The 26,204-nt window shown below is 40.9% G+C and overlaps 1 protein-coding gene across 4 annotated transcripts in view; it reads left to right on the top strand.

The window, feature by feature from the left end:
- NR3C1 (nuclear receptor subfamily 3 group C member 1) overlaps nt 1-26,204 on the top strand; it is a 1,023,052-nt gene that overhangs the window by 812,769 nt on the left and 184,079 nt on the right. For all 4 annotated transcript variants that reach the window (XM_044069153.1, XM_044069152.1, XM_044069149.1 and 1 more), the window contains exon 6: nt 25,890-26,034. In XM_044069153.1, the coding sequence (XP_043925088.1) occupies nt 25,890-26,034 (145 nt within the window). The remainder of the gene's footprint in view (nt 1-25,889; nt 26,035-26,204) is intronic.

Genomic DNA, 26,204 nt, shown 5'->3' with positions numbered 1-26,204 from the left:
TAGAAAGCTCCGTGGATGGTAACAGTAGTGCAGAACTTGAAATCTAATCTGAGTACATTGTACCTGCTGTATGTCTACAGTACAGAATGTAAGGTTTAGCCAATGTATGTTGTACAAGTCAAAAGGCTTACCAATATTTAAATTAGATAACCACGTTTGTAGCCATATCCTGAGACCAGCTCAGTCTCATAATAACGTATCGGATTTTGTAGGTTTCCTAGCTCATCTGCTCATTACAGAGTTAGATAGCAGTCTACAGAAATAGGTGTGAGCTCATATCAGAGTGCTTTATTCTCCAAAAGGGGATTCTTCTGATTTTCTAGTTGGATGGGAGTAGAGGATCTGATCCTTAAACACCTGATGATTCTTGTAGTTTAATCTAATTTATTGCAAGTGGACTTACTTAATTACTTTCCATTGGTCAGTCGTGATGAGCACTCCAGTACACAAGCACGGATATTGCAGTCTTATAATCGGTGCTGTAATGCTTTTAATCTGCTTTGCGAAATGTAGGCAACACAGCTAGTGTATCAGCTCCTACTAAACATTTACTTGTTTTATCATAAGACGTATTTACAGTATGCTCACTTTCTGTGGACTAAATTGTCTATTATCTAGTTAGATAAGTCTGTCTCTTATTTGTCCTTCCTTTCTTTTTATGGCTTTTCCAAAAAGTAAGGGTGTGATTAGTCTGTAATTTCATGTCAAGGTCTGTTCTTTTATTTCAGTAGACGTTTGGATTTTTCAATGTTAATGGCTTTATACTGAGCACAAACTTTTTGATAAATGTTCTAGTGCACACTTCCTGATGTGGATGCATGAATCCCACAGTGCCATCTCAGCAAGTGACTAACTTTTATTTAAGGACAATCATCATGTAGTGCTAAGCGTGCAGGGGTGGTGTTCCTTATATGCAGCAGATGGGGACAAAACACAATTCAATGGCAAATGCCAGAGATTCCAAAAGGTTTCCATGCAAGCACCGAACTGCGCATGAACGATATATGGAAACTGGCACTGAGTGCTACAGATAGCATATATATATATACCAAGGTGGACAGCAGCCTGTGGAAACTGGCACTGAGTGCTACAGATAGCATATATATATATATATATATATATATATACCAAGGTGGACAGCACCCTGTGGAAACTGGCACTGAGTGCTACAGATAGCATATATATACCAAGGTGGACAGCAGCCTGTGGAAACTGGCACGGAGTGCTACAGATAGCATATATATACCAAGGTGGACAGCAGCCTATGGAAACTGGCACTGAGTGCTACAGATAGCATATATATGCCAAGGTGGACAGCAGCCTGTGGAAACTGGCACTGAGTGCTACAGATAGCATATATATATATATATATATATATATATATATATATATATATATATATATATATATATATATATATACCAAGGTGGACAGCAGCCTGTGGAAACTGGCACTGAGTGCTACAGATAGCATATATATACCAAGGTGGACAGCAGCCTGTGGAAACTGGCACTGAGTGCTACAGATAGCATATTTATACCAAGGTGGACAGCAGCCTGTGGAAACTGGCACTGAGTGCTACAGATAGCATATTTATACCAAGGTGGACAGCAGCCTGTGGAAACTGGCACTGAGTGCTACAGATAGCATATTTATACCAAGGTGGACAGCAGCCTGCCACAGAGGTTTCTAACAAGGTCAAGTTCTTGATGTGCATTGCAGTGGGTTACAGTGATGAATTATGAATATGTTTCTCACAGCAGTAGTGAATCAGTCACCAGTTTTTTCACAAGGGCCAGTGACCATGTCTGTGCTCTTAGCAGGTGCATCTTCTTACACACTCCTAAACAGGCAGCTGCAGTTTAACCAGTACAGAATGGATGCCATAGCTCTGAACTGACTGTGTACTATGTACAAGGCATGGGCATTTTAAGGTGCCATGGGAGATCAGTGTATGTACTGCAGTGCCATTACTGGCAACTGCATGATTTCAGAATCCTGCACTGGATACTTTATAGGTTCATAGGTTGTTACTAGGCTAACAACCACTAGGGCCTTAACAAGCTTAGCCACTCACCCCAAATATGGATCCCAAAGTATCCTGTGGGGGTCATGTTAGTAGCTGATAGCTAAAGATTTGTAGGGGGGGGGGTATTAGTTACCTATTTTCTTATTGAGAGCCACTGTCTATAAGTGACATGGGGGGGTCAGACCAGGGGTAAATTTGCAATTTCCCATCCAGTTAAGATTTTATTTGAATAGGGTCAGGGATGAGATCTGTTTTATATGGATGGGGGAGCCTGTTCCATAGTGTGGGGATCCTTTGGGACACATATCTGTCTCTCTAGCATGTTCTGTTTGTTACAAGTGAAGTTCAGATCCCTGGATATAGTGTTTCTGGTGCTGTTTGTTTTGCGCATATGCAACAGATCCATCAAGGCTGGATCTGAGGAAGTCCTGTAATCCAGGCAAAGATCACCTGTCATGGCCTGTAGGAGACTAAATACAGAAGAGACCCTTTAGGTGATCAGTGTAGGACAGGATATGCATGCACTGAATTCTCCTGGTTAGACACCTTTGTGGGAGTTCCAGCTGTTGTAAGTATCTGGTTAGATGCATGACAAAGGGAATCTTTAGAATCTTCTAAGCTTCTCCCAGTAAGATACTGAAGTAGTTCGTAGTAGTAATGATAGACCATGTTTAGGATCACATACAAATGCCGGACACCCAGGTTTAAGGGACACAAACAGTGAAGGACTTCTGTACCATTGCAGGAGTACCTGGGTTAATTGGGACAGTAGCCTGGACAAACATTGCAATCTCTGCACTAAGCTGTGATGAGGCCTACACTTGTGAATCAGTGTTTCTACCACTCTGTAAATATGCATGTTATGTGTGATCAGACTGGAAAAGTTTGCAGTGCATGAACCAGATACCAAGCTGGATACCACAGTGTGCACATATGGCGTATATTATAATTGTAGTTTGTCGTCCAGAGCAGTGATATCCCACATGGCTGTCTGTCTAGAAATGCAAGATACCCATTAGAGCCATGGCTGTTAACACCTGTCCAGACATCCATGACAGAGGGATAGAGGAGAGGCATGCAACAGAGACCTGCTTTTTATGTGTACATTTTCCCATCTCAAAATATGGTCTGGGTTTCTGGATGAATCTTGTGCTGCCCTCCAGTACACCCCAGCTGTCTTTCCTTGCAACTACACTGGCATAGACTTCACCACCACAACAAGTGAACAAAAGGGAACAATACCAACCTCTGGTCCAGTCATCATTACAGCTGTGTAAGGTAAAGATGCAGACCTGGGCATGGCAGATAAAAACAGGAAGTAATGTTAGTATTTATAGCCACAGATGAGTGAGCATGTGCATGTGCCTGTATGCACACTTGTGCTCACATATTCTAGGCAAGATAGCAGGTATGCAAACATAAAGCATGCCAAAAACGATCCACGCGAGTTCTGATGTGTACTTGTAAACACGTACTGTAATCCATTACTCTGGAGTTCTTCTATAGAAGCTGCTAAACCATTTACTTTATTGTTCCTTGTGCACATTCCTGAGTGGTTATTTTTGACTCTCATTTGCTGCAGCATTCTCAGGCTGTTACTTGATGTACTGCATAGTAGAGTTTCTGAAACGATCTTCCCATTGGTGAAGGGCGTTATGCATAACCAGAGTGTGGTTAACCACTCAAAAGATGTGTAGACATTTATAGATATCATGAGTATTAGAAGACATTGCTGATACTACAGCGCAGCGTAAGGGGATGGGGGCTCTGCACTCCTGAGTTTGTCATCCTTTGGGTGAAATGATGAACCAATCTCCCATCTGTTTGATTTGGTGTTAGCTAAGATGGAAGTGAAAGGTCCCATGGCACCTATTGAAAAGAGTAAGGGAAGTTCCCATGTGCCCTGGCCAAATTTCCCCTAGTAGTATAAATACCAACTCGGGTCTCCACTGAAAAGAGGCCACTAGCCTGGTGAGATTTACCCTGTCAACAAAGGAAAACAAATAAAATGTAGTTATTTATTTATTTTGCATGCCACTTCTTTTAGTTTAATGTATGTTGCATTTACTTAATCTGTGATACTCGTATAAGGTTTCTTTGATTTTATTTTCGTGGGATTTGGGGGCATACAGAAGATTTTTTTCTCCACCTCACCTTAACAGATTTATAAATCTTAGCTACAATATAAATGAAAGGGTCTATATTATGAGATCGAAAACCCATTTCAGCGAACACCACAACATCGACACGTATAGCGCAAAATACAGTAACTGCAAACATTCAAAACCGCGAAACATGAAATGTCGAAGTGCCATGGTTGGCCCGTCTACGGTATATCTCTGTAAGGTAAGTGTGTGATAGTTACAGACCTTAGGATTAGGTTGCGGGTTAAGGTAAGTGCATAGATAGGTAATGTATGTAAGGTTTTGTGTAAGGTTAGAAGTAGGTTTTTGTTAAGTGTATGTGTGCGGATTATTTGTTTTGTTTGGGTATATGTCTGTAGGGTAAGTGTGCTATAGTTACAGACCTTAGGGTTAGGGTGCGGGTTAAGGTAAGTGCATAGATAGGTAATGTATGTAAGGATGTTCTTCGTCTTCCATTGCTGCAGTCCTGACTATTGGGGTATAGTCCGCGTCCAGTCGGCCCGAATACCAGAGTATAAGGCTGACGTCGGTCAGGGCGCATTAGACTGACGTCAGTACGTCAGGGTACTAATGCGCATGACCGACGTCATATCCTGAGTCTTTTTTGCCGCATGGTCCGATGCAGAAGCAGTTTTGCGAGTGCAGGTTGGCATACTGAAATATTTCCGAAACCGGAGTTTCAGACCGAAACAGAGTTGGCTAAGTACCCCGTTGGGGAACATTTTTGTTTTTTCTTGCCTCAGTGTTTTACCGGATGTCAGAAAAAGTGAATAACTGTATTTCTTGTGGGAAACAGATACCTCATAGGGATTATCATACCTTGTGTATACCTTGTTTAGGGCCTGAGCACGACGTTGTTGGTTGCCGCTCTTGTGCTAGGTTTAACAAACGCACTATTAAGAGGAGGTTAGACTGTGCCAGGTTAGTGTTTGGGAAGCGTTGCAATTATAAAATGCCGTCGGATGCTCCGGCCCGCTTCCTCCAAGAAGCGCAAGGATAAAACAGTGAAGCCTAGGGTTGAGGAACCGGCAGTCCCGGACGTCGGTTCTTTAGAGGGCTCAGTGGAGCCGGAGGTTTTGCCAGGAGTTTCTATGGAGTCCCAGGCAGAAACTATACTCTTACAGGATGTGCCTTCTCAGGAGGTAGGCCAGGCTGAGGGGGCTTCTCAGGTGACTGTTCTTCCCTCTCTTCCCAAGGTAGTTAGGGCCTCTCCTTCTGTTGCCAAAACTTCTTTGAGAGGTAGGCCTTCTACAGCTTCAGTGGGGGCTTCTCCTAGCATTTCGGGTTCTGTACCTAAGAAACATATGCTTAAAATGGCAGAAGATTTGATTACTATGATTAGGGGTTCTATGCCCCCGCCTGATAAGAGGCCTAGGGTGGAACCGGAGTTTGATAGTTTTGAACAGTGTTCAGAGGCTTCAGAATCTTCTGTGGAAGATTTACAGGAGTATCCTACTTATTCTGATTCTGATGTGGATGATTCCACTCCTACTGCGTCTCCACCTGAGGATTTCTCATTTTCAGAGACTTTGCATTCCATGAGGGAGCACTTTAAATGGGAAGGCCAGGATTACTCTGACTCCAGGAAAAGGCTTAGGGAGTTCTTGTTTTTACCCCAGCATAGGCCTTTAGCTATTCCTCCTGTGTTGAATGTGGTGGAAGATGTTTTTGCAGAGGCTTCCCTGAACCCTGACTCTTTGCCTCCTGCTCCTGTTAAGCCTGATAGGTATTATAGGGTGCCCGAAGCTCATAAATATTTGTTTAAGAGTCCTAGGGCGGACCCAGAAACTATTTCTCAAGGGCCTAAGGGTGTAAAGGCTTCTGTGGTTAAAAATCCTGTTCCCACTGATAAAGAGGCAAGGGCTTTGGATAGGTGGGGAAAGAAAGTGTATACTTCTTCCACTCTAGCCATGAGAGCTTTGAATTGTCAGTTTCACATGCTAAAATATCAGAATTATCTCCTTTCACAATTGAAATCTAAGGTGGATGCTTTGGCGGAAGGTATTGAGTGTAAAGAGTTGCTGGATTTGGTTCATGTGTCTGAACAAGTGGGTAAGCATTCTTTGCAATGTGGTTTTGATGCTGTACAGGCCTCCTCGAGGGTGGCTGCTACCAGTTCTGTTCTTCGCAGGCATGCCTGGTTGAAGGATCAGAATTTAGCTGAGCATGTTAAGACAAGGATTTTGGATGCTCCTTTACAGTCTGATGTGTTGTTTGGTTCGCCTGTGGAAGCAGTTTTAAAGAAAATGGAGGACAAAGCTAAGTCTATGCAAACTGTTAAAGATTTTTGCAGGTGCAGCCACCAAGTTTAGTAGAAATTGGCCTGCTAAGGGGTGGACATATCCTGCTTATGATTCTCAGTCTAGGGGTAGGTCTAGGCGTGGTAGGGGCAGGGCTCAAGGTTCTTTTAGGCCTAGAACAGGAGTTCACCTGCTCAGACTTCTGGTGAGGGCAGTGGTCAGTCCTTTCGTAAACAGACCCAATGACCTGTTTTTTCAGCTGCCAGCAGATTCACGTTTGGCAGCTCCTTTGGGAGGAAGACTGTCTCTTTTCAAAGAAAATTGGGATTTAATTACTCAAGACAAATGGGTGTTGGATATCATTCACCACGGTTACAGATTTTATTTCCATACAATGCCCCCTTTCAAAGGCATGCCAGACGTTCCTCCTCTACAAAGAAAAGAGGCTCACAAGCAAGTTTTGCAGTTACTTCACATAGGGGCCATTCAGCCAGTCCCTGTATCAGAAAGGGGCCTAGGTTTTTATTCTCGCCTGTTCCTTGTACCAAAGAAGGGGAACACATGGAGACCAATTTTGGATTTATCTCTCCTCAACACGTTTTTGGACATTCCCAAGTTCAAGATGTTGACGTTACAACAGCTTTTACCTCTGCTGGGCAAAGATCACTGGATGGTAACTTTAGATCTCAAGGAAGCTTACCTTCATGTGCCTATAAGGCTAAGTTGCAGGAAGTATCTGCGGTTTCGAGCTGGAAATTCTCATTATCAGTTCTCTGCATTGCCCTTTGGCTTATCTACTGCGCCCAGAGTATTCACAAAGGTTCTGGCTCCAGTGATAGCTTACTTCAGGCTTCAAGGAATTCAAATCTATCCTTACTTGGGCGACTGCCTGATTCTGGCTCAAGAAAAGGAAGACCTTCTACAGCATCTGGAATATGTTATAGCAGTGCTAAGATGCCTAGGGTATTCTGTGAGCGAAATAAAGTCCAGTCTAGTACCCTCTCAAGACATGTGCTTTCTGGGTGTGAGACTGAATACAGCAGCCCAGATGGCCTTTTAACCCCGGACAAACAAAAGAGTCTGTCACTTTACTTCCATCAACTATCTCATCAGTCCGTGCTGACTGCAAGGACAGTCCTTCAAGCATTAGGGTTCATGGCATCTTGTATTCTGGTGCTTCCCAATGCCAAACTGCATATGAGGAAGCTACAATGGTATCTCAAAAATGTATCGACACAGCAGTGCCAGGATTTGGACACTGTCATTCAAATAATACCTTGCCTTCAAAAGAATTCTTGTGGTGGGCTCAGGAATGTCACCTCAACAAGGGACTCTCTGTGACCCGGCCAGAGGCAAGTCAGATTGTAACGACAGATGCCTCGGACATTGCTTGGGGAGCTCATCTAAATGGAAAGTGGATACAAGACAAGTGGCCTGCCAGACTACAGCATCTACATATCAACATGAAGGAGATGTTAGCAGTCCAGTTTGCATTAATGGCTTTCAAGGAGTTACTTCTTCCAGGGCAGGTGTTGATTCTAACAGACAACACAACTGTCATGTGGTACATCAACAAGCAGGGGGGAACACATTCTTATCCTCTATGCAGGCAAGCAATGATTTTATGGGAGACTGCGCTAAGCTTGCAACTAACTCTTCAGGCAAGGTTTCTGCCAGGAGCACAGAACTCCTTAGCAGATGTGTTAAGCAGACAAATCATGGATCCCCACGAGTGGAAACTGGATCTTCATGTATTTCAGAACCTGACAGTGTCATGGGGAACTCCAGACATAGATCTGTTCGCTTCTCCACTGAACCACCAGCTGCCAAAATATTGCACAAAGGGGTTTCATCACACAGCTTGGAAAGTGGATGCTCTGTCTTTCAGTTGGAAAAACCTTCATGTGTATGCCTTTCCACCTCTACCTCTTCTTCCAAAGGTACTATTAAAGGTCAGACAAGACAGGCCAAGGATGATTTTGATAGCTCCAGATTGGCCTCGGCAACACTGGTACCCACTACTACGGAGTCTGGTAAAGAAGCCTCCATGGCCTTTACCTCTGATTCCTCATCTGTTATCTCAGCAGGACGGTCATCTGCTCAATGTCAAGCTTCACTCTCTTCATCTAACAGCCTGGCATATTCTGTGTTGAAACACAGCAGGTCTCAACTTCCTCAACAAGTTTTAAATGTGATTATGGAAGCTAGAAGACCTAGTACAAGGAGAGTGTCATGAGAAAAATGGAAGAGATTTTTATTTTGGAGTACAGCAAAGAATTTGGAGATTTCAGAGCCTAATTTGAGTGTGGCTCTTCAATATCTTACTGAATTATTGGACAAAGGTTTGTCCTTCTCTTCCATAAAGATTCATGCTGCAGCAATTTCAGCTCACTATGATTGTGACCCACCTTTGTTTTCACATCCTTTGTTCAAGCAGTTTCTTAGAGGGGCAAAGAATATAAGACCCCACGTAGAGCTCCTACTCCTGCTTGGGATCTCAATTTTGTGTTGGAAAAACTTACTCTACAACCTTTTGAGCCTGCAGCTACTGCTGAATTGAAATATTTGTCATGGAAGACTGCTTTTCTGTTGGCTATTACTTCTGCAAGAAGGGTGTCTGAGTTGCAGGCCCTTATGGCAGTAGAGCCCTTTTGATTTTCCATAAGGATAGGGTATCATTACGTACTAATCCTTCTTTTATGCCTAAGGTGGTTTCTAGTGTGGCTTTAAACCAAACTATTCATTTGCCTACGTTTTTGCAGATCCTCAAAATAAAGGGAAAAGATTTTGCACACTTTAGATGTACACAGGCAATTGCGTTATTATTTAAGCAGGACTAAGGATTTTAGGCAGTCTCAGCAGTTGTTTGTTTCTTTTGCTTTGAGTTCTCAGGGTAAGCCTGTGTCAAAACAAACTATTTCTAGGTGGATTGGCTTTTGCATTGCATTTTGTTATTCCCATCATGGCAAGGAGATTCCAGCTGGGATTAGGCCTCATTCCACTAGGGCTACTGCCACTTCAACAGCTTTTCTAAGGGGGGTGGCAACTAAGGATATTCTGGAAGCAGCTACTTGGAGTTCAGTGCATACTTTCTCTAGGCATTATCACCTTCCTATCTACTCTAAGTCTAGGGCTGGTTTTGCCACAGCTGTTTTACAAGGCATGTTGTCAGCTCCTACTACTTTATAATTTGCCAGCCTCCCTTACCTCTGCTTTGGGATTCTACCCAATAGTCAGGACTGCAGCAATGGAAGTCGAAGAACATAGTACAGTTTTGTACCTACCATAAATGTAGATGTTCGAGGATTCCATTGCTGCAGTCCAATTACCTCCCTCCTTCCCTCTGTATTTAGGGTTGGTTGTGTAGGTGAGTTTACATGCTTATATTTTTGTATATATATGGTTGTATATATTGTACATGTTTTTGGTGCAGGTTGTTTTGGGACTTGTCTTTTTAGGGTCTTCTGACATCTGGGGCAAGAAAAGACTGAGGATATGACGTCGGTCATGCGCATTAGTACCCTGACGTACTGACGTCAGTCTAATGCGCCCTGACCGACGTCAGCCTTATACTCTGGTATTCGGGCCGACTGGACGCGGACTATACCCCAATAGTCAGGACTGCAGCAATGGAATCCTCGAACATCTACATTTATGGTAGGTACAAAACTGTACTTTTAGTGTAGGGTTAGAAGTCGGGTTTGGTTAGTGTATGCATGTGTTTTATTTACTATGTTTGGGTATGTAGTATTTAGTGCATGGTGGTGTTGGCTGACTATGATGATTCGAGATTTAAAATTTCACGGTTTAGGGGGTTTGGCGTATTTGCGGTTCGGGCTATGTGCGTTGGTGTTGTGGTGTTCGCTGAAATGGGTTTTCAATTCATAATATAGACCCAAATGAAATCCATTCTTGCACTGTCATATGTTCATAGGTTGGTACTTGGCTATCCGCCCTAGGGCCTATACAAGCCTAGCCATAAAATTCCCTGGCTAATTCTTCCCAGAATACTTACTTCCCTGGTCCCATGTCTAGCAGGGTGACTGATGTGATCCCCGGGGTGAATTTCCTATCTCCCATCCAATCGTCAAGGTTCCTTTTGAAGAGGGCCAGAGAGGTGCTCAGCTTGACATGTATGGGTAGTCTATTCCAGAGTCTGGGGTGTCTCTGGGTCAGGAACCTATCCCTCCAGCATGTTTTGTTGATTGTGATGACCAGGTTTAGATCCCTGGAGTGTATACCTCTGAGGGTTTGGGATTTCTTTGTGTAGCATGTCCAACAGCACTGAGTTTGACATGGCCTTGTATGTTAAGCAGAAGTAGCCTCTGAGTAGATGATATGCGACAAAGTATAGTTGGAGTTTTTTTAGATGCTCAGCATAGGGCATCTGCTTTAGGCCTGTGATTCTTTTAGTGAGGTATTTCTGTGGCCTTTCCAGTTGTTGCAGATGTCTTGTGAGGTACATACCAAACTGGGTGTGGTACTCTATAATGGATCTAATGAGGGATGAGTACAGTGGGACAATGACCTCCTTTTTTTCTGGATGAAAAGCCCTTGGAGGTGAGGTGTGCCACATAGAAGGATTTTCTGACTGTTGTGGCTATGTGGTTATTGAAGGTGAGACCACTGTCCACCTGTGTTCCTAAGTCCCTTATCACACTTTCGGTGTTTAGTGTACTGCCACTTATGTGGTAATTCATGGGTACATGGTTTTTCCCAAAGGGGATAACTATACATTTCTTGGTATTGAGCTTGAGCCCATGGCTCTGGCACCAAATATCTGTTTCTGTAAGGCACTTTTGTAGAATGTCCACATCATCTGGGGATTCAGTAATGGCTCCCAGTTTGCAGTCATCTGCAAACTTTCTTAGCCAGAGTCCCTTAGTGCTGGCCTGTACTTCAGAGAAGTAGATGCCAAACAGAGCAGTCCCAGGACTGAACCCTGAGGTACTCTGCTTGTCACTTGTCTGGAGCTGGATTTTGAGTCTGCTACTCTTACAGTGTGGGTTCTGTCAGTAAGCCAGTTGGCAACCCATCGAGTGACACAGGGGTTAATGCCCAATATTAGTAAGTTTATCTATGATTCCAGAGTGGGGGATGGTGTCAAAGGACTTGGCGAGGTCCAGATAGGCTGTGTGGACCGCCTTACCCTCGTCCATGGCTCTGGAGACTGGTTCGAAGAAGTCAGTCAGGTTAAAGAGACAAGATCAGCCATTTACAAAACCAAACTGCGTGGTGTCCAGTGTTTGAAGGTTGCCAGAGTCTTTGTTTATAAGTTCCATGATAATGCGTACCATGGCTTTGCAGATCAGGCTCATCAGACTGATGGGACATTAGTTCCCGGGATCCAAGGTGGATCTCCCCTTGTGGATTGGGATAACTGTAGCTGTGCGCCACCCATTGAGCACAAAGCCTGAGGTGAGGCTATGATTAAACATGACATTAGGTGAGGTGCCAGTTCATTTTGTAGTTCACGTAGTACACAGCCTGGGAAGTCGTCTGGTCCCATGGATTCTGTATTCTTAGCTTTGGAGAGTGCATTTTTTACCTGAGTGGCTGTGAGTACCAGAATTTGGCAATCGTTTGCTATTGAGATGTGCCCTTTAGGGGGTGAGAGGGGGGTGAAGTTGGCAATGAATCGATCTGCCAGGATATTGGTAATATCCTTGGGATCAGTATATTTAATAAAAACAAAATAAGCAAGCAGACTGTAGGTACACCACACCGTTTAATTGTAAGGTGTACCTACAGTCTGCTTGCTTTTTTTGTTTTTACCAGTTTTAGTTTTTGGAGTTTTATCAGTATATTTAATGCCATTCTGTTGTAGCTCAGAGCAGATCTGAGTATTGCCATTTAGATTCTTGACACAGCTATAGAATGCCTTCTGGTTGTCTTTGGAATCTTTGGCAATTTTATTTTCGTATAAAGCTTTGAAGGATTTTATGAGGGATCTCAGCTTCTTACTGAGGCTGGTAAGGGAGTTTTTTGCATCCTGGGATTTTCCTCTTTTCTGCAGCAGTTTCTTCCTTCTGTTGTATAATTTGTTTATGGCAGGGGACCACCTGATTGGGTTCCTTTTTTTGGAGGAGACTGTCTTGGTTCTGTTTAGAATGACTGGTGTGGAGCATCGATCTCCCATGTTGGTAATGACCAGGTCTAGGATATTTGAGCCCCTGTTGGGACTATGGATTAGTTGGTCCAGAGCATTGGAATTTATGAATTCCAAGAACCGTTGGGCAAAGGAGGTGGTACCCGAGTAGTTTTCCCAATTAATGGCAGGGTAGTTGAAATCACCCAGTATTAGGGTGTTTGGTTGTATTTTAATATTATCTAGTATGTTTAGAAAGGTGTAGAGAGAATCTTGGGGCATGGTGGAGGATCTGTAGCATCATTTAATATTTTCTCCATTCTTATAACATAATCAATATAAGGCATAATAACTATTCCCCCTCCCTTGTTGGGGGTCATAATTCTTAGATTCTTATTTTTAGCTAAAGACCACAATAACTGATTTTCTTCCTTTGTCATATTATATTTACTTATACTTTTGGTTTCATTTTGATTGTTTTACCACTATTAATAACCAATGTACAAATCTGTTTTTCACACAATCTTTCAAAATTTTATTTTAATATTAAATGATAAATTAACATATGCAAGAGCATCAAGGCATGAATTGAACAGGGCATATTCTTGGATAGATATAATTTTATCACAGGTGTAGTTTGAAGGACAAATTAATGAAAAAGAAAAATAATTTTTAACGGTGGAAAAATGGGTTCTGCCAACGATTTTTTGTATCCCCAAAACGAGTAAATCAATTGTGGATCCACCTTTTAGGCCGATTGTTTCGGCAAGGGGATCTAAAACTGAACCCATATCAGCTTGGATTGACAATAAGTTAAACACTTGTTGAATAAAGTTGACCATATAGTTAAGGATTCTTGGCACTGTTTGAGTAGCTTGGCAAAATGTAGAAATACTAATGAATTCAAATACAGTTTTTTGACAGTCGACGTAGTCAATTTATTTTCAGTAATCCCACATGAGAGGGGTACTGAAATGTTTCAAAAATCAGTTTGGGGGTTTCAGACATGGCCCTAGTTAGATTATTAGTTGATTTCATGGGGATAGTTTTAAAAAATAATTTTCTTATGTTTGAAGGTGAAATCTTCCATCAAATATTGGAGTGGCAATGGGGGCAAAGTGTGGCCCAATTTTTGCCAATTTAGTGTTACTCGACTGGAAAAATGAATTTACTTTAAAAACAAAATATAATGAAAGAAATGTGTCCTATAGTAGATTCCTAGATATATTAATTTTGTGGAAGGGGGATGAGCATGAAGCTAATCAATTTGCGGAATATCTCAATGGAACTACTGACTTTTTTTAAGTTTACTAGTACATGGGACAAAAATTATATTAATTATTATTTAGATATTAGTTTATCGAACAAGGTGGATAATTTACAAAGTACAATATGCAGGAAGGCTTCATATTCAAATAATCTGTTAGATTTTGACAGCAACCATCCACACTATCAAAAACGCAGTGTAGTTAAAGGACAGATGGTACGGCTGTCAAGACTAATTAGTAGTGATGAAGTCTTCCATACAGAAATTTACAACCTTATAGGTATGTTCCTGGAAAGGGGTTACCCTTTAAAATTATTAATGAATATCAAAAAATAAGCTATTAAGAAAAGGGAACAAACGTTTGCACCTATTTTATTGTTTGAATGGCAGTCTAAGGATAAAAATGAAGATTTGTCTCTACAGAGTAACATGACTAATGACATGGTTTTGGAATACAATGACAGCAGTTCCAAGATTGTTGACAGTCAACCAATGTTGGGATCTGTGATGTTCTTCGTTCCCCATTGCTGCAGTCCTTACTATTGGGTATAGTCCGCATCCAGTCGGCCCGAATACCAGAGTATAAGGCTGACGTCGGTCAGGGCGCATTAGACTGACGTCAGTACGTCAGGGTACTAATGCGCATGACCGACGTCATATCCTCAGTCTTTTTTGCCGCATGGTCCGATGCAGAAGCAATTTTGCGAGTGCAGGTTGGCGTTCTGAAATATTTCCGAAACCGGAGTTTCAGACCGAAACAGAGTTGGCTAAGTACCCCGTTGGGGAACATTTTGGTTTTTTCTTGCCTCAGTATTTAACCGGATGTCAGAAAAAGTGAATAACTGTATTTCTTGTGAGAAACAGATACCTCATAGGGATTACCATACCTTGTGTATACCTTGTTTAGGGCCTGAGCACGACGTTGTTGGTTGCCGCTCTTGTGCTAGGTTTAACAAACGCACTATTAAGAGGAGGTTAGACTGTGCCAGGTTAGTGTTTGGGAAGCGTTGCAATTATAAAATGCCGTCGGATGCTCCGGCGCCCGCTTCGTCAAGAAGCGCAAGGACAAAACAGCGAAGCCTAGGGTTGATGAACCGGCAGTCCCGAGCGTCGGTTCTTTAGAAACTCAGTGGAGCCAGAGGTTTTGCCAGGAGTTTCCATGGAGTCTCAGGCAGAAACTTTACTGTTACAGCATGTGCCTTCTCAGGAGGTAGGCCACGCTGAGGGGGCTTCTCAGGTAACTGTTCTTCCCTCTCTTCCCAAGGTAGTTAGAGCCTCTCCTTCTGTTGCCAAAACTTCTTTGAGAGGTAGGCCTAGTTCAGCTTCAGTGGGGGCTTCTCCTAGCATTTCGGGTTCTGTACCTAAGAAACATATGCTTAAAATGGCAGAAGATTTGATTACTATGATTAGAGGTGCTATGGCCCCGCCTGATAAGAGGCCTAGGGTAGAACCGGAGTTTGATAGTTTTGAACAGTGTTCAGAGGCTTCAGAGTCTTCTGCGGAAGACTTGCAGGAGTATCCTACTTATTCTGATTCTGATGTGGATGATTCCACTCCTACAGCTTCTCCTCCTGAGGATTTCTCATTTTCAGAGACTCTGCATTCCATGAGGGAGCACTTTAAATGGGAAGGCCAGGATTACTCTGATTCAGGAAAAGGCTTAGGGAATTCTTGTTTTTACCCCAGCATAGGCCCTTAGCTATTCCTCCTGTGTTGAATGTGGTGGAAGATGTTTTTGCAGAGGCTTCCCTAAACCCAGACTCTTTGCCTCCTGCTCCTGTTAAGCCTGATAGGTATTATAGGGTGCCCGAAGCTCATAAGTATTTGTTTGAGTCCTAGGGCGGACCCAGAAACTATTTCTCAAGGGCCTAAAGGTGTTAAAGCTTCTGTGATTAAAAATCCTGTTCCCACTGATAAAGAGGCAAGGGCTTTGGATAGGTGGGGAAAGAAAGTGTATACTTCTTCCACTCTAGCCATGAGAGCATTGAATTGTCAGTTTCACATGCTAAAATATCAGAATTATCTCCTTTCACAATTAAAATCTAAGGTGGATGCTTTGGCGGAGGGTATTGAGTGTAAAGAATTGCTGGATTTGGTTCATGTGTCGGAACAAGTGGGTAAGCATTCTTTGCAATGTGGTTTTGATGCTGTACAGGCCTCCTCGAGGGTGGCTGCTACTAGTTCTGTTCTTCGCAGGCATGCCTGGTTGAAGGATCAGAATTTAGCTGAGCATGTTAAGACAAGGATTTTGGATGCTCCTTTACAGTCTGATGTGTTGTTTGGATCGCCTGTGGAAGCAGTTTTAAAGAAAATGGAGGACAAAGCTAAGTCTATGCAAACTGTTAAGGATTTTTTGCAGGTGCAGCCACCGAAGTTTAGTAGAAATTGGCCTGCTAAGGGGTGGACATATCCTGCTTATGATTCCCAGTCTAGGGGTAGGTCTAGACGTGGTAGGGGCAGGGCTCAGGGCTCTTTTAGGCCTAGAACAGGGAGTTCACCTGCTCAGACTTCTGGTGAGGGCAGGGGTCAGTCCTTTCGTAAACAGACCCAATGACCTGTCTTTTCAGCTGCCAGTAGATTCTCGCCTGGCAGCTCCTTTGGGAGGAAGACTGACTCTTTTCAAAGAAAATTGGGATTTAATTACTCAAGACAAATGGGTGTTGGATATCATTCACCACGGTTACAGATTTTATTTCCATACAATGCCCCCTTTCAAAGGCATGCCAGACGTTCCTCCTCCACAAAGAAAAGAGGCTCACAAGCAAGTTTCTCAGTTACTCCAGATGGGGGCCATTCAGCCAGTCCCTGTATCAGAAAGGGGCCTAGGATTTTATTCTCGCCTGTTCCTAGTACCAAAGAAGGGGAACACGTGGAGACCAATTTTGGATTTATCTCTCCTCAACACTTTTCTGGACATTCCCAAGTTCAAGATGTTGGCGTTACAACAGCTTTTACCTCTGCTGGGCAAAGATCACTGGATGGTAACTTTAGATCTCAAGGAAGCTTACCTTCATGTGCCTATAAGGCTAAGTTGCAGGAAGTATCTGCGGTTTCGAGCTGGAAATTCTCATTATCAGTTCTCTGCATTGCCCTTTGGCTTATCTACTGCGCCAGAGTATTCACAAAGGTTCTGGCTCCAGTGATAGCTTACTTCAGGCTTCAAGGAATTCAAATCTATCCTTACTTGGGCGACTGCCTGATTCTGGCTCAAGAAAAGGAAGACCTTCTACAGCATCTGGGATATGTCATAGCAGTGCTAAGATGCCTAGGGTATTCTGTGAGCGAAATAAAGTCCAGTCTAGTACCCTCTCAAGTCATGTGCTTTCTGGGTGTGAGACTGAATACAGCAGCCCAGATGGCCTTTTAACCCCGGACAAACAAAAGAGTCTATCACTTTACTTCCATCAACTATCTCATCAGTCCGTGCTGACTGCAAGGACAGTCCTTCAAGCATTAGGGTTCATGGCATCTTGTATTCTGGTGCTTCCCAATGCCAAACTGCATATGAGGAAGCTACAATGGTATCTCAAAATGTATGGACACAGCACTGCCAGGATTTGGACACTGTCATTCAAATAATACCTTGCCTTCAAAAAGAATTTTTGTGGTGGGCTCAGGAATGTCACCTAAACAAGGGACTCTCTGTGACCCGGCCAGAGGCGAGTCAGATTTTAACGACAGATGCCTCGGACATTGCTTGGGGAGCTCATCTAAATGGAAAGTGGATACAAGACAAGTGGCCTGCCAGACTACAGCATCTACATATCAACATGAAGGAGATGTTAGCAGTCCAGTTTGCATTAATGGCTTTCAAGGAGTTACTTCTTCCAGGGCAGGTGTTGATTCTAACAGACAACACAACTGTCATGTGGTACATCAACAAGCAAGGGGGAACACATTCTTATCCTCTATGCAGGCAAGCAATGATTTTATGGGAGACTGCGCTAAGCTTGCAACTAACTCTTCAGGCAAGGTTTCTGCCGGGAGCACAGAACTCCTTAGCAGATGTGTTAAGCAGACAAATCATGGATCCCCATGAGTGGAAACTGGATCTTCATGTATTTCAAAAATTGACAGTGTCATGGGGAACTCCAGACATAGATCTGTTCACTTCTCCGCTAAACCACCAGCTGCCACAGTATTGCACAAAGGGGTTTCATCACACAGCTTGGAAAGTGGATGCTCTGTCTTTCAGTTGGAAAAACCTTCATGTGTATGCCTTTCCTCCTCTGCCTCTTCTTCCAAAGGTACTATTAAAGGTCAGACAAGACCGGCCAAGGATGATTTTGATAGCTCCAGATTGGCCTCGGCAACACTGGTACCCACTACTACGGAGTCTGGTAAGGAAGCCTCCATGGCCTTTACCTCTGATTCCTCATCTGTTATCTCAGAAGGATGGTCATCTGCTCCATGTCAAGCTTCACTCTCTTCATCTAACAGCCTGGCATATTCTGTGTTGAAACACAGCAGGTCTCAACTTCCTCAACAAGTTTTAAATGTGATTATGGAAGCTAGAAGACCTAGTACAAGGAAAGTGTACGCAGAAAAATGGAAGAGATTTTTATTTTGGAGTACAGCAAAGAATTTGCAGGTTTCTGAGCCTAATTTGTGTGTGGCTCTTCAATACCTTACTGAGTTATTGGACAAAGGTTTGTCCTTCTCTTCCATTAAGATTCATGCTGCAGCAATTTCAGCTCATTATGATTGTGACCCACCATTGTTTTCGCATCCTTTGTTCAAGCAGTTTCTTAGAGGGGCAAAGAATATAAGACCCCCACGTAGAGCTCCTACTCCTGCTTGGGATCTCAATTTTGTGTTGGAAAAACTTACTCTACAACCTTTTGAGCCTGCGGCTATTGCTGAATTGAAATATTTGTCATGGAAGACTGCTTTTCTGCTGGCTATTACTTCTGCAAGAAGGGTGTCTGAGTTGCAGGCCCTTATGGCAGTAGAGCCATTTTTGATTTTCCATAAGGATAGGGTATCATTACGTACTAATCCTTCCTTTATGCCTAAGGTGGTTTCTAGTGTGGCTTTAAACCAAGCTATTCATTTGCCTACTTTTTATGCAGACCCCCAAAATAAAGGGGAAAAGATTTTGCACACTTTAGATGTACACAGGCAATTGCGTTATTATTTAAGCAGGACTAAGGATTTCAGGCAGTCTCAGCAGTTGTTTGTTTCTTTTGCTTTGAGTTTGCAGGGCAAGCCTGTGTCAAAACAAACTATTTCTAGGTGGATTGGCTTTTGCATTGCATTTTGTTATTCCCATCATGGCAAGGAGATTCCAGCTGGGATTAGGCCTCATTCCACTAGGGCTACTGCCACTTCAACAGCATTTCTAAGGGGGTGGCAACTAAGGATATTTTGGAAGCAGCTACTTGGAGTTCAGTGCATACTTTCTCTAAGCATTATCACCTTCCTATCTACTCTAAGTCTAGGGCTGGTTTGCCACAGCTGTTTTGCAAGGCATGTTGTCAGCTCCTGCTTCTCTATGATTTGCCAGCCTCCCTTACCTCTGCTTTGGGATTCTACCCAATAGTAAGGACTGCAGCAATGGGGAACGAAGAACATAGTACAGTTTTGTACCTACCATAAATGTAGATGTTCGAGGATCCCCATTGCTGCAGTCCAATCCCTCCCTCCTTCCCTCTGTGTTTAGGGGTGGTTGTGTAGGTGAGGTTACATGCTTATATTTGTTGTATATATTCTTGTATATATTGTACATATTTTTGGTGCAGGTATTTTGGGCCTTGTCTTTTTAGGATCTTCTGACATCTGGGGCAAGAAAAGACTGAGGATATGACGTCGGTCATGCGCATTAGTACCCTGACGTACTGACGTCAGTCTAATGCGCCCTGACCGACGTCAGCCTTATACTCTGGTATTCGGGCCGACTGGATGCGGACTATACCCAATAGTAAGGACTGCAGCAATGGGGATCCTCGAACATCTACATTTATGGTAGGTACAAAACTGTACTTTTTCAACAAGATATGTTAACAATCTTGGGAAAGAAACCTCAAATAGATTTTAGCAGGGAGAGAAATATAAAAAATATATATTAGAGACTAAAGTAAATAAACTATTGTACAAATCTAATATGTTTAAATGTGAGAACTGTAAGTTCGGCAGGTACATACATGATGGACCTTATGTCTTTATTCAAGGAAGCGACACTTCTGTTCATTGCCCTGGTAGGGTTAATTGCAACACGACTCATGTGGTTACTTGTTTATCTTGTCCCGGCTTCTACGTGGGTAAAACCATCCGGAGGCTGAGGGACAGGATAAGTGAACATGTAAGGGCGATTAGGAATAAGGATATTCATAATGCTCTCTTTATACTTTCAGAAAAATGCATTAATTTCAAAAAGTTTGTGTTTTTTGTCATTGATGGAGTTTTTATGAATGAACATGGAAGAGATCATTTGTTGCTGGAAAGTAAGGAATCACTCTGGCAATTGAAGTTAAATGCTACTATGGAACCTGGCTTGAATGATTTTATTTCTATCAAGCCATTTTTGAAAATCAGGCACAATCAAATTGCTTGATTAAGTACAATATATATGCATGATTCAGTATTTACAAAGTATTCATAATGTATTAAAAAAAAAAAAAAAAAAATTAAAGACCAATTATTTGGCTTAGTGAATTTAAGAATAGGAACTATTTTGAAACATTGTATAAATTTGTGTATTCTTAATGCGCTTTTTAACAGTTTTTTGATAAAAGTACTGTCTTTTTAAGAAAATGTTTGAGCGCCAAAAAGGATGGGTAGGTGTTTCTGCATAGCAATAGCATTCATTAGTATTTATCTAGCTCGGGGAGAATGTTTGAACAACTCTGAAGATGCCTTTGGATCATTTGGCGAAAGCGCTTAGTTATTTGAATTGCAAGTTGTTTGAACTGCAATAAACGGTTAATTTCACCGGTTTCGGCATTTTTTTTTTATTTTTTTCTAATTGTTTGAAGTCAGTTGACTACAAGCTACATTTGTTTCGTTTTTAAACCGTGCCGGTTGATTTTCGCCATTGGATTGCTGTGGAATTAGTTATAATTTTGCGGAAGCACTTTTGTGGAAGTATTTTGTTATATTTACACCTACCAATAGCCAGTTTTGATCTACAGCAGTTATTGAGAAGGTGTCTTCTGGTTTTCCGATTGGCATTTGAATACGAGTGTTGTTTATATAAACGGATTGAAAGAAAACCGCAATGGAAGGTTTGTTGACTCAAGTTCTAGACTCAATAAATAAATTGACGACAATGCTGGCCAGCGATAGGGCTCATGCTATGGTCTCTAGGGAACCTATAGTGTCCGATACACAGGCAGAGCTCTTTACGATGCATTCACCTATTAATTTGGATAACTTACCTGTTGTGAATACTAGAGAACAAGACAATGGACACTAGAGGAGATTTTAATGCGTGGTTCTGAGTGCCGGAATATGACCTGGGGCGAATCCTGATAGATCGTTAGAAACACCAACGTGGAACCAGCAATTATCTTATTTTGAGAAACTGTGTTACAGATACAGATCATTACAATTGGACAATTCATTTTTGAAAAAATCTTTGGACTTAAAACAAGTACCCAAAGGTCTGCGGCTATGGAAACTTCCAATGGGAATATACAGTGGGACTTCAGCTTATTGTGAGTTAATTGCTGTTTTGGACAAGGCAGGTTTTGAAATTATGGACATTATAGTTAAAAACAATGACATTAAACTTAGAGTTGCAGGATATAATTTCTAAATTGAATAATAGCATCGTGAATGATGCTTTATTTACACCATATAATGATAAGTATAAGAAAGTGTTGCATGATGTAGATAAGTTTGTATGTAAAAATGTCTACCAAACAGAGAAAAATTGCACGTGATACTGAACAGTATAAAAATAATAACGCGTATCCAGATGCAGTTAAAAAAGGTCCCAATGTGGTTGATGGAGCAAACCGTAGGAATGTATCTAGGGGTGATATTGATAACGATATGGGGTACCACAACGTGGATAGTAATAGAGGGAATATGGAGGATGAGCCGGAGGTTTTTTTACAGGGAGAGCCCCGGAGGTCCGAACGCCTGAGGAGTCACACCAGTCGGAATCCACAGAACCGATTAGACAGGTGGAACCAGAGTGGCCATTACTTTCAAGGTTGGTCTTGGAACAACAAACAGCCCGAGAGGTGGAAGTAAATATACACCCTGATATATGGGTGGATAATATTGATAGTGAAGTATGGTTAGAGGAAGGGGGGTTAGTTTGCCAGATAGTAAAACAGAATGGTTTTACCATTTAGAATTATTCCGATTTAGATTTGAGTGAAGAATACTTTATGCTGTTAAAGAAAGTTATGTCATGTGTTCCGAGTTCACATGTGAATGTTGCTAGAACTTTAGTGAATTTAAAAATGTACACTAGGCAAATGAATTTAAAGATGTTTTTTTAAGGACAAAAATGTGCAATGGAGGGAGAATAATTGCCTGACTCATAAAAGTACGTTTGTATCCCCAAGTAATGTTGAAAAAGATATGTTTGAAAGATTGTGTGAAAAACAGATTTGTGCATTGGTTATTAATAGTGGTAAAAACAATCAAAATAAAACCAAAAGTATAAGTAAATATAATATGGCAAAGGAAGAAAATCAGTTATTGTGGTCTTTAGCTAAAAATAAGAATCTGTAAGAATTATGACCCCGACAAGGCAGGGTGCATGGTTATTATGCCTTATATTGATTATGTTATAAGAATGGAGAAAATATTAAATGATGAATTAACATATGCAAGAGCATCAAGGCATGAATTGAGCAGGGCATATTCTTGGATAGATATAATTTTATCACAGGTGTATTTTGAAGGACAAATTAATGAAAAAGAAAAATAATTTTTAACGTGGAAAAATGGGTTCTGCCAACAATTTTTGGTATCCCCAAAACAAATAAATCAGTTGTGGATCCACCTTTTAGGCCGATTGTTTCGGCAAGGGGATCTAAAACTGAACCCATATCAGCTTGGATTGACAATAAGTTAAACACTTGTTGAATAAAGTTGACCATATAGTTAAGGATTCTTGGCACTGTTTGAGTAGATTGGCAAAATTTAGAAATACTAATGAATTCAAATAGTTTTTTGACAATCGATGTAGTCAATTTATTTTCAGTAATCCCACATGAGAGGGGTACTGAAATGTTGCAAAAAGTATCATCAGTTTGGGGGTTTCAGACATGGCCCTAGTTAGATTATTAGTTGATTTCATGGGGATAGTTTTAAAAAATAATTTTCTCCTGTTTGAAGGTGAAATCTTCCATCAAATATCTGGAGTGGCGATGGGGGCAAAGTGTGCCCTAATTTTTGCCAATTTAGTGTTACTCGACTGGGGAAATGAATTTATTTTAAAAACAAAATATAATGAAAGAATTTTGTCCTATAGTAGATTCCTAGATGATATATTAATTTTGTGGAAGGGGGATGAGCATGAAGCTAATCAATTTGTGGAATATCTCAGTGGAACTACTGATTTTTGAAGTTTACTAGTACATGGGACAAAAATTATATTAATTATTTAGATATTAGTTTATTGAACAAGGTGGATAATTTACAAAGTACAATATACAGGAAGGCTTCATATTCAAATAATCTGTTAGATTTTGACAGCAACCATCCACACTATCAAAAACGCAGTGTAGTTAAAGGACAGATGGTACAGCTGTCAAGACTAATTAGTAGTGATGAAGTCTTCCATACAGAAATTTACAGCCTTATAGGTATGTTCCTGGAAAGGGGTTACTCTTTAAAATTATTAATGAATATCAAAACAAAAGTTATTAAGAAAGGGAACAAACTTTTGCACCTATTTTATTATTTGAATGGCAGTCTAAGGATAAAAATGAAGATTTGTCCCAAGAGAGTAACATGACTAATGCCATGGTTTTGGAATACAATGACAGCAGTTCCAAGATTGTTGACATAGCCAACCAATGTTGGGAACTGTGTTTTCAACAAGATATGTTAACAATCTTGGGAAAGAAACCTGAAGTGGATTTTAGCAGGGAGAGAAATATAAAAAATATATTAGAGACTAAAGTAAATAAACTATTGAACAAATCTAATATGTTTAAATGTGAGAACTGTAAGTTCTGCAGGTACATACATGATGGACCTTGTGTCTTTATTCAAGGAAGCGACACTTCTATTCAATGCCCTGGTAGGGTTAATTGCAACACGACTCATGTGGTGTATGTGGCTACTTGTTTATCTTGTCCCAGCTTCTACGTGGGTAAAACCATCCGGAGGCTGAGGGACAGGATAAGTGAACATGTAAGGGCTATTAGGAATAAGGATATTCATAATGTTCTCTTTATACATTCAGAAAAATGCATTAATTTCAAAAAGTTTGTGTTTTTTGTCATTGATAGAGTTTTTATGAATGAACATGGAGGAGATCATTTGTTGCTGGAAAGTAAGGAATCACTCTGGCAATTGAAGTTAAATGCTACTATGGAACCTGGCTTGAATGATTTTATTTCTATCAAGTCATTTTTGAAAATCAGGCACAATCAAATTGCTTGATTAAGTACAATATATGTATATGATTCAGTATTTACAAAGTATTCATAATGTATTAAAAAAAAAAAATTAAAGACCAATTATTTGGTTTAGTGAATTTAAGAATAGGAACTATTTTGAAACATTATATAAATTGGTGTATTCTTAATGCACTTTTTAAAAGTTTTTTGATAAAAGTACTGTCTTTTTAAGAAAATGTTTGAGCGCCAAAAAGGGTGGGTAGGTGTTTTTGCATTGCAATAGCATTCATTAGTATTTAACTAGCTCGGGGAGAATGTTTGAACAACTCTGAAGTTGCCTTTGGATTATTTGGCGAAAGCGCTTAGTTTGAATTGCAAGTTGTTCGAACTGCAATAAACTGTTAATTTCACCGGTTTTGGTATTTGTTTTTATTTTTTTCTAATTGTTTGAAGTCAGTTGACTACAAGCTAAGATGTGATTTTAGTAATGGTGTTAAATCAGTTTCCTGGCACTGTGATTGGTTTGGCAAACCCATTGCATAATCCTAGCATGATCTTGAAAATGTATACAGTTTTTTTGGGGGGAGTCATTATTTTATGAGGGAAAAAAAATCATTATTTTAATCTCCAGTATGTATAATTTTATTTGTTCTCCATGTATCATTTTTCACTGGGACATACTTCGGTAAAGTAAACAAAGTTATTAATTTTCAGTGAGATTTTTAGAAACTAGCCGTTTAGGATATGAATTGGGCTTTAAATGTTTTTGGAGAAAAAAAAACTGTCCATATCTATTCAGAAAAGTGGTGAGTTCATTTCATTATTTCCAAAGGACTGTCTGGAGTATATAGTGTTGACTGATGCTTGTATCTAGTTTATTTTTCTACACAGTGTCCATGTAGTGCTCTGCTTTGTTTCAGCCTGATTTCAGAATGTTTCATTACTGAAGAAAGTAAAGTATACCAGATACATTGTTTGCAACATTTTTTTTTATAACAGATGGTTTTGTTCACTGCTTGTTGTTTTCAATTTGCTGACCAAATATTTTACATGCAGTTGTATTATTTCTTTCGAAGTTTGCTTGTCTTGGAGCGATGTCATTTAGAAACTGTTGTGGCTGTGTTTATTGTGCTAAAGCAGTCGTTTTCTTTACCAGATGTGATGTGTTCTGTTTAAGTGCATTTGCAGGTAGAAACAGAATGCAAAGAAAGTGCTGGCATTATAGCATAGTGGCGGACTTGGGTACCTGGTGTACAAAACAGTATTGCTTTGAATTGTGCCACGTAACAAAACTGATGTACAGCATTGGAGCTGAGTTGGTCTGCAAAACAGCATTCTAAAAAAGAAAGAAATTATTATTGACAATAATGTTAGACCTCGAGATTTCATTGCAGCGTGTGTTGTGCATGATGCAATGTGCTTGGTTTACCCAGCCATTTTTTTATTGTATGCTATATTGTACTGCAGCTGCTGTAAACCTGTAATAGATGAGTGCATACTGCTTAATACTAAGTAATGTAGAAGCTTTTACTTTAAGCAGTGTTGTGAGTATGTGCTTTAATAATATCTCATTGCTCATTGTCTTTTTTTAGGGTTTAGAAACTTGCCACTAGATGACCAAATGAGCTTGATTCAGTACTCTTGGATGTTCCTGATGACCTTTGGATTAGGATGGAGATCTTACAAGCAATCCAATGGAGCCATGTTGTGTTACGCTCCTGATCTTGTCATCACTGAGTAAGTCAAAGAGCACTTTGTTAAAGCAAACGATCCTTCTCAGGAGTGACTTTATGCATTTTTTTCTATAGAAGGTGATTTCGCAGTTGATGTGCAAGGAAAATCCCAAGTCCCGTTTTTAGACCACAGTGACATTGGTAGCATTTCATGGTGTTCAGTTATTTTTCTTT

The sequence above is a fragment of the Protopterus annectens genome, chromosome 4.part0 (genome assembly GCF_019279795.1).
Source record: "Protopterus annectens isolate FY-2018-M chromosome 4.part0, PAN1.0, whole genome shotgun sequence".
In the NCBI taxonomy this organism is placed as follows: Eukaryota; Metazoa; Chordata; order Ceratodontiformes; family Protopteridae; genus Protopterus; species Protopterus annectens.
The sequence above is the reverse complement of the archived record's forward strand: the minus strand, read 5'-3'. Positions and strand labels throughout refer to the sequence as shown.